This window comes from Dermacentor andersoni, chromosome 7, assembly GCF_023375885.2.
Source record: "Dermacentor andersoni chromosome 7, qqDerAnde1_hic_scaffold, whole genome shotgun sequence".
NCBI lineage: Eukaryota > Metazoa > Arthropoda > Arachnida > Ixodida > Ixodidae > Dermacentor > Dermacentor andersoni.
The window spans coordinates 121,881,538-121,891,359 of NC_092820.1; the positions used below are offsets into that span (position 1 = coordinate 121,881,538).

At 44.7% G+C, this 9,822-nt stretch overlaps 1 protein-coding gene across 2 annotated transcripts in view; it reads left to right on the top strand.

The window, feature by feature from the left end:
- The window catches only part of LOC126533898 (sperm-specific sodium:proton exchanger-like), a 253,955-nt gene extending 245,937 nt beyond the window's left edge, over window positions 1-8,018 (top strand). For both annotated transcript variants that reach the window (XM_050181107.3, XM_050181106.3), the window contains exons 23-25: window positions 211-378; window positions 2,054-2,212; window positions 5,203-8,018. In XM_050181107.3, coding sequence (XP_050037064.2) covers window positions 211-378; window positions 2,054-2,212; window positions 5,203-5,379 — 504 coding nt within the window. In that variant the 3' untranslated portion in view covers window positions 5,380-8,018. The remainder of the gene's footprint in view (window positions 1-210; window positions 379-2,053; window positions 2,213-5,202) is intronic.
- Window positions 8,019-9,822: the final 1,804 nt, after the last annotated feature.

Consider the following 9,822-nt stretch of genomic DNA (forward strand, 5'->3'; position numbering starts at 1 on the left):
GACCAAAAAATGCGATCATGTTGAGAAATTTTGACTAAAGCAAAGCAGCAGTAAGTGCAAAATTTCTTTTAAAAGTTATTATACTAAAAAATACTCTCGCCACAGACTTGTTTTCAGTAAACATTTCATGCAGTGCTGTACTGTGATGATGGCATTGCAAGTGGCTTTCTATAGCCTTTCCTCTATCTCCTCTTCAATTTCATTGCTCAGCGGTCGTGGTCGGACAACTTCCGGCGGCGGTTCATGTCGAATGCGGACCCTTCCCAGCTGGCCGCCGGCAAGCGACGTCTCTCTATGTTCAGCACCGGCGACAAACTGGGTCTCGACAACCCGTCCTTTGTCACCGACAAAAACGACCACCAGAACGAGGACAAACCTGTGAGTTTTTTACAGTGCTTCCTGCAACACCTGCACATTAGTGTGCCATGAACAGTTGCAGTCCACTGTTAAAGGGGACACGCCAATGCGCGACCCTCCCTTTGCCGAACTCCAGCTGCAAGTGCCCGCTGAAACTATATATGCACATGCATTACACAGGTGCGTAGAAAGATGCCGGCAGCACCAACTACAAGTCGTCTGCTGCAAATCTGGCCATTTCCACACTTGCCAGAGGAGAATATTTGCATGTGCTGTGTGCACATGTGTTCCTTTTAACAGTGTACAGCACTGTATGCATTGTACCCTGACACTTTTACTGTATCCTGCCGAACTACTGTAAGAGGATGGGAGTGTTTACAGTAACAAATACTGGAGTAACCTCAGTAAGACACGGTGCATGAGCATGTTGCACAGCTGTCAAATGTGGGAGACTCTGCAAGCAGGAGCCAGATTGAAGGGCTTGTAGATTGGGGTTTACTGCTGCAGTAGAAACCTGGCAAACAAACACTCAAGCACGCATGCCGTTGTTGCCGCTGCTCTTTTTAAAGGAATTTTACCCCCAATGTGGCTGCTTCTCGTGGCACCGAAGTCATCCTGCATGCTTCAAGTGAAATGGTGCAGCAAAATCATTATACTGTGGTGAGAGAGGTCCATACTGACAGACACAAGTAGTGCAAGAATGAAGATCTCATGCTTTTCCTTGGTTTCATGATGAACGAATATCCTCCAGAGTATTGCTGTGAAACCCCTTGCACAATTTCTTACACTATTGCTCTTGGCTGATGGTCATCACCGGTAGTAAACAAACAGAGTGTCACAACAGGGTGATACAGAAACATGCACCCCGCTGCTTGTTGAAAGCTAATCATCTCATGACACAGACAAATCAGCCGCACCTGCATGGCATGCTAGAGTTATAGTAGCAGTGTTGGGGTATGGCATTTTCTAAAACATGGTAGGATATCGTTGAATTTGGATAAAATTGGTTATTGTTGCCAATAGCAACAGCTTTCAGTAGTCCAACTGGGCTTTTATTTCTGCATGACAGGAGTACATTAACAGGCTTTGCGCACAACTCAGTCATGAAAAATACTGAAAATCCGTGTACTATACAGGTAGACTTCTCAGCTACGAAACATTTACGTCTTGAACAAATGATCGTTCGTACCTTTATGTGTTCCTTCACATCCACATGCTTAGACTAGGCCTTACAATTCCCTTTTAAAGATATTCAGTTACGCACTGAGAGAGAGGAGCTATTTACAGAAAGGCTGAGAGTATGGTATGAGTTATAGCTTATTCTGGCATGCTGTCCTGCTCTGGGAAAGGGGACCAATGAGAAAAAGAGTGATGATGATGAAGAGAGAGTGATGATGATGAAGAGAAGGAAGTGCGAATACACTAGGCCCTCCATGTTGTGGGCCTCTCTGATGTCGTGTGTCCAGTCCCAATGGCTCATAAAAAAAGGCTAAATCTGCTCGCATAAGCACAGTTGTGCTGTTTGCACCAGGCTGAGGACCCAGAACAAGGTCATCAGATGGCGATCTGCTGTCGACATGTTCAGTTGAAGAGACCAACTTCTGCTATGATTAACAGACCCTGTCTTCACTCTGAACTGGCAAAATGACCCGACACTATTACGTGCATCATAATATGTGTCAACGTCTCTGTGCAGAAATCTTGGACCGACAAATTCCGGGTGCGCTTTGGTCCGACTGAGCAAGCATCGGGCAATCTCAGTGCAAGCAACGTGCAGGACCGTAACAACCGACGGATGTCCATGTTCTGTCGCATGGAGAGGATTGACAGCTATGGCAATGTGAACGACCTGCAGGTTTGTAACATACCTTTGCCATGTTGCACATGATTATAACATACCTTTGAAGACCAAAGATAGTGTTGTGTCCAATTCACCTTTATCTCGTACTTTAATTTTTGTAATTTTTTTATACAGATACTGGCATACTATGAGAATTATAATAACTGCACTGCCCAGGCAAGGTTAATTTCATTGTGCGATTAGGTCCTAGAGCCTTTAATACAATAAAATGCAGTGGCAATGAGGCTTACTAAAGATTTAAATCCAGTTTGGAATAACGTGCAAAACTGAAATGCAATAAAAGTGGGTTTAGAAAAAGAATCGTGAGCCATTCCACTCTGCGAAGGTGGATGACCAGCGAAGCTGCGTAGAACACGACAAAGAGCTGACAGAGAATTTTGGAAAAAGGTGCGAACACATTTATTGCGTTGATCGGTGGCCATTGTGATGAAAGGTACGCACATACATCCGCGTTCATTCGTGTTATACATTCGTTGTATGCACTCGTGTTTTTACTTCGCCATATATTGAGGCAAAGAATTTGAGACCGAAATCACCGCACCGACTGGCCAGTGTGCCAGTGCTGTCAGCTCTTTCGCAGAGAGAGGGGCAGTATAGGAATGCTAGCATGATAAGCGGCAACGGAGCCAGCCGTGACAGAAGACGACAACGACAAATGCCCGAGGAGTGGCACGAGCGCATTTGCACAGTTACGCCGAGGGGCGCCAACGAGCTAGCTGTGGTAGAAAATGACGATGACGAATGCACGAGCACTGGCACGAGCCATTGCTGACGATGATAGTTTTTGCTCACACATATTTGTTGACAGACAGAAAAAATACGCGGAACCCTAGCCATAAATAGCTTCTCTGTAATATATTACATAAGAAGAATGTATTGTCACATTTAACAACAGTCTTTTTAAAATTCCTTTTCTGCAGAGGCAATTGAGGACTGCAACTAACACTTTTAAACATTGAATAACGCTTATCACACCAAAATTATACACGCATTTTGCCTGGCTTTCCAGTTTATGTTCACCGTTCAATGAGACTTTGACCCTTGTGAGTTTCATGTTCACAAACGTGCTGAGCCAAAGCTAATGAGTTTTGAGAAAATCTTTAGATCAGCGTTACCATTAGTGGTTATGTTGCCAAACTTCTTTTGTAACATGTGACACCACTCAACTGGCATTATAATTTAGAGCTTTTGGCGTTAAACTTTAATGCACTGAAATGAGGACACAATGGTCAGCGTTTGCAGTGGTGGCAATGCCCTTCAGTGTTTTGGAGCAGCCATTGGAACAAGCAAAATCTACTTTCAGAGCACCTGTACTGTTGTGTTTAGAGCAGGTGGAAGGTTCTCACCAAAGCGCACACGGAAAAATGAAATATAGTTTAGTGTTCTCTTTAGTTTACATAAGCATTTCCACATAAGAACTATACGAGCAAAGTGGGTGATTCACCCGCAGCACGCCACGCCGCCAACAGGCGAGCCTACGACTACATGCTTCTGGCAGCACTGTGCGAAACCATGCGAGGACCACTAAAGGAGCACTATAAAGAGAAACACTCTTCAATTTTTTGGTATGAAGTTGATTATCAAAAGAGCAAATTAAGCCACAGCTCCCTTTATTAAATGTTGCGTCGAAACACCAGCACTAGCATGACGCCACGGATTTCAAAGCACTTTTAAGTATTTGGGTCATTGTGGGCCTGTTAAAGCTGTTCAAGTTTGCTAAGTAGTCTTCCGCTCTTCTGATAGAATCTAGTACAACTCCACCGATGAACAGTTATCTAGCCCCGAGCAGTTGCCATCAAAATGTATGACGTCATGGGAAGCTTGGACGAGAACTCCAAGGCGGGGAGTCGCCACCTAGTCTTTGATTCTTGCTACTTTTCTGGCTTACTAAGTCCCTTTTGACAGTAAGAGGGGCTCTTTTGTTGTTTACAAAGGTAATTTACTAGTGCAGCTGAAAATACCTTTCTGTTTAATGTCCCATTAGAGAAGGACCGCTTCGTCGATTTGATATTCCAAACATTCCAATTTCGTTTTATGAACGATAATCAGCGGTTTAAGCGCGTCAATGTTCATTACTGCACCACCGATATGCAATCGCAGAACAAGGCGCATAGAACCAGGCCCGCCCACTTGCTCATTCGCATTCCAACTTTTTTGCCACGAGCTTTACCAAAGGCACACATATTATCAAAGACATAGCTGATAAAGAGCATGAACTGCAATCTAATACCCAATCACTGTGCGTGTGGTTATAATGTCCCATGCTTAATTCAACAACCTCAAATTCTCTTTAATATCAAATATGGTGCAACTAATAAAGTTTCAAGCAAGCAACAAGAATAAGTATGGTGGACACTGATACTACCTGTTTTCCCTATGGACAGAGCACCATCGCGCATCAGCCCATGATGCGTGAATGAGTGTGTTGGTCATGCCGTCGCAAAGCCAGCATGGCCGCCCAACTTACCGTAGCTGCAAGCATGCTTCACAATTGGCGCATAAAAATAGGAATCAGTTCGATTGTGCCCGCTGCCACAGCGGCAGTCTCACTGGCTGTAACGCCCCAAACGAATGCGGCTAATGAATGCAGTGGCGCCGCGGTTTGTATTGTATTACTTGGTGGCTTCCGAATTTTCTCAACGCCGAAACTACGTTGTGGTACAGCAGCGGCACAGTTTAGACGAAAAGATCCTTTTGGAGCAATACGGAGCAACAAATCACAATCGGCGCAGATTGTTGCAGCATTCCCGCCACTGTGTTTGTTAGGCAACCTCCTTTTGTATTGCTAAATGGACAATGGACGTAAACACACGCACACAGAAAAGACAGACGACTATATGCGTGTCTGTTTGTTCCTAGCATCCATTTAGAAATGTCTCAGCTAATGGCCCTGCAACTAATCTTTCCAAGTCGCTTTTTTAATGCTTCTGCCAATGCACTGTTTACGGCAAGACACTCCTTGACAATCACATTCCATTCTGCAGGACAACTCTGGCCCCAAGACCCCAGAGATACAGAGCAGAGCGAGCACCAAGAGCAAGGACAGCAATGCCAGTAAGGACAGTAATGCCAGCAAGGATAGCGGCAACAGTAAGGACAGCAACCCCAGCAATGGCTCGACTCGGAAGTCTGTGCCCGAGATTGTGTTCAGCCACTTTTGAGCATGTGACGACAACAGCAGGAGACTTAACGAGTGAAGAGTGGTGCAGGCGTTGAGCTTCTATACAGCTACCAAGGAGCATCACCACTTCAGAGCTATCACTCACACCAGAAGCAATCGACACCAGACGACATTTGATGGTGCGCGTACAGACGGAGTTGACGACATCACTCAGTGACTGTGTAGTTGCGTACACTTTGACCAAGAACAGTTTATCGTCTTTGTCATTGCTTCGCAGCCACACGAGACTATGCTGCGGTGGTGACAGCTACGCCCTTGTCACTGGCACCGAACTTGAACGGTGAGATTATAAGTGCCACTGAAATGAAAGATGCGCCACACAATGACCAGTGGCAAGGACTGCTTTATGACCTAGTCAAGGTCGGGAGGTGACTTGTAGGTCACATATCGGCTGCCGAGACGGGCCCTACGAGCATTCCGAGCCGAAAAGCTGTTCCAACTTCCTGCTGACAGAGAATCGTTCCGCCATGACGTTTTGTCTTTTGGTAGAACCACTTTCAGACCACTTGCCTCGACAAAGGACAGGCTTAGTCAGGCCTGTAAATTGGAAACAGACTTTCAGCAATGTTATAAATAGAAAAAAATGTGTCTGAGAGGAAAACACCAGATGTCTGCTTTGTTGCGACATTTTCGCTTTCTACTTCTAGGCGGTGCAACTTGTCCTTGAAAGCCTTTTGAGTGTAGCGAGCGCGTTTTCAAGCTTTTAAAGGAGCACCTAAGCTTTTTGTGGAACACTGGATGACGGGCCTGCTCTGAAGGGCATAGATCTAGGATGCTCGACTTTGTAGCACCCTTTATTTCTTACTGTTGAAGAGACTTTTTGACTGTCATGTTGAAACCTCTTGACATATACCTCATACGTGAGAGCCAACTCACGGTGATACAACTTGTCTTGACAATTTTCACTCATCTATCGCAGAAGAGCTTAGGCTGATCAATGTACAAGTAGCCTAGCAGAAAGGCAGTGCTGGTCAAACCGCTCGAAAGAGCCGTACGTAGTCAAAGCCAGTGCCAAGCATAGCTACAATACTTGTGCGTCTCACGCAAACAATCCTAGATGCCGGTGACACAGTTAAGGGTGCTGCAGGTTGAAAAATGTGCATGTTTTGTTCTTTTTATGTTTATCCACAGCATGCTCACACTTGAAACATGTGTTGAAGTATCTAAGATTTAAACTGTTACCTAGATACGTTTCGCTGACTGTAAGCCAAAATGGCAGCCGAGTATCTAAAATTTGTTATGGCTTCAGTGGGCAAAGGACTGCAGACCATGCACCATAGAAAAGGCTGTACACAATACTGAGTGATAAAGTGAAACTAGTTGTGTAAGAGGCAGGAGGCACGTAGCACAGTTAAAGCTAACCTGAACAGTACGGCCGCACACGACTCCATCATTATCTTAACAATGCAGCGCACACATATCATGGCATCTGAGAGGTCACATGCATTGTTCCTAGAGGGGCCCCGACACAATGCCTGTCAAAAATAAGCACTTGAACTGCAATCAAGCATAGCCTACGGCCTGATCGAAGTTCACAACAGAGAGACTATGGTTTCAGAAAGACATGTTTGGCATATTGTTAAATTACAATGCATTGCCTGGGCCACCAGTACCTGGCCGCATCTTCTAACAAGGCGTCTTTTAACATTTTCTTTAATGCTTGCCCTGGGCACTACAAGCTTTACAGTTATACACACACGCTTTATTAAGGATGGTTTAATTAATTTAGGCACAGCACACAAGCAGCTACAAAGTTGACACAGCAAATAGTGACAAGCAACACGCTGCTCTTAGATCGCAGAGTTTTTCAGCGACTGCTCCAGGAATTTATCTGTATAACCTTGCTTGGAGCTTATACCACTATTCAGTCTTTTCACCGTCAGAAGACTTCCAACGGAAAGTTCAAGGACTGGCAAGCAGAGCCTTTCAGCAAACAAAATTCACTTTTTGTAAAGCTTCATATAATGTTCATAAGTCCAAATTGTAAACAGAGAAATTCAGGAGACTTCGCAGATATGGACATCTAACAGAGATTGGTAGCGTACCAAGCCAGAAGCATTTCGTTCATCAAATTAATATTTACTGAATAGCCAGTCAGCACTTAGAAAGTAATATCACTAGAACTGAACGATCACAAATGCAGCACCAGGTGATCAACACCCCCAGGTGCAGAGAGTACTGGCACTTACCAGTCTATATCATGTCCTCATTAGTTTTACATTAAAAATCTGCGTAACTATCACTTATCGACTAGCCAGGACAAATAATTTACAAAGAGCCGACTAAAACTTTCGGTTCCCACCAAAGTGGCACGATGGCAGGACCATTCAAGTAGCAGTAGCCAATCACAGACGGCACTTGAAGGTGCTCGTCCTGATCACCTGAACTGCACTCATTGAGGAGCAATCTTAGGTACAGCATGTGACAGCTCACTGGCTTTGCTTGCTGGAAACACATGAATGGCATTTGTCAGGGCTCCTTCTGGGACGTTTGTTTTTGCTGTAACATATCTTGTTAAGTTTGACTTGTCTTCTCTGTTATTTGTTTGCATTGTTTGTGCCTGTTCCATGTTGAAATTATTGACGTTGTACTTATTAAACTGTATTACACAAATGTGAACGCAATTTGCATTGTAATCAATGAGTGTGCTCACTGCACCCTCGCTCCTCCTGTTGGAACTTTACAGATTCAAAATGCGGCAATGAAAAACTGCACGCTTCAAGTCACAAGACAACTTTTTCTAAGCTGTTTGTTTTGAAATCGTTAGGCCTAAGGTGCTGCCAAGCTGCAAAAGTTTTTTTATTTATATCTAACACGCGGTGCTTTATGTTGGCAATGCAAAAAGCTTTTTTACAAATAATTTTCGAACTAGATTTATACTACAGTCCAATTAAAATGTTGATCTTGCGGCACATTTGCAACCTTTTATGAGGATAAAATTGTACTTATTCAGCAACAATGATGATTTGTTGCTACTTCTTTTCATGACGTCGCATGCATGTGGTTGCCCCGCATCGAGAGACAACAGTGTCACCCCGCCTCATTGCTTGAACATCATGTGCGCGTGGTTGCCAGTTAATCGTATCCCCCCAAAATCACACTTTTGCCCACGAAACATTGATCGCGATAGCAAATGAACAGCTATATGAGGTAAGGTTAATCATTTTATCATCCACATAAACTGCTGTAAACATTCGTTTACTAAGTAAATTAACAAGCACACTGTCACGCGTGCATGGACTAACACAAACACATCTCATTTGATGACTGTGGACACTTGCTGTCAGAACGCTGGCGTGAAGAAGAGCGGCAGCAGCAGCGAGCAAATTCCCATTCGTGCCGGATCTCGCTTCAACAGGAACTAAGTGCGCGTGAGCACAGCGCACACGAAGCCACCAGCTATCTCAGGTCGGCTAGCCTTCGAACCAGCACAGATTGTCTCCAAGATAAGACTCGTGCTGACGCGCTCAGATGCCGCAGCTGGAGTAGAAGAGGAGGTGCACCGCTAACGTTCCCTCTCCCCTTCCCTCTCCCTCCTAGCACACGCACGTCTCCCTGCTCCCAGACTTGCGCGCGTGAGAAGAAGGCGTGCACCCTCCCCACCTTCCTCCCTCGCGAGAGCGAGAAGACACTGGCGCATCAAGCCACCATCCTTTTCGGCTCGCCCTTGCACCTACAGCATACAAAGCACAGCTGCAATGTTGTCACAATTGGACTTTATGCAGAACATCACGGCAATGCCGACAGCGGTAATTCGCCTGAAGTGTCCGTACAGTTGTTATCGCAATAAAAAAAAACTGGCATCCAACCAGAAGTAGCACAAAAGTATAAGGGAAACTTGGAACGGGTTCTTCAGAAAAGAAGCGCTTCATAGTTAAAGGAAAACTTATCCTGGTCCCAGTACCCAATCTTGCATTACAGACTTTCTGAGTTGGTTGCTACACAAACTGAGCCGACCAGGAGGCTAGCAATTGGTAGGGAAAGAGCACATTACCTGATAATTAAAATCACAGGAACGCGGAATAAGCAAATGAGAATCATTCTAAAGTATCTTTTCCCGTGCCCAAGCACCCAGTTTCGAGATGACATTACATTTTGTTTGTAGATCATGTCCATTACGTGCTGCGCACACTGAATGCACACCATCACAGCCTGAAACAAACAAACAAACTAACCAACACAAACAAGAAAAACGTCTCCACACAGATGCACTGTCTTGGGCCAGGAGCACATTACCTAAACTACCTATTTCCTTGCGTGCATGTGAGACGACTGCATTCTCGTCTGCATTCCCAATCCACTCTTCAAGGGAACACCTATTTTGTAGTAAACCAAGTATAACGGAATCACTTACACTATAATAAGATAAAAAATGACTGACAGGGTGCATTATGCTGAAATCTACGCATTAAGAAAAAAAGTC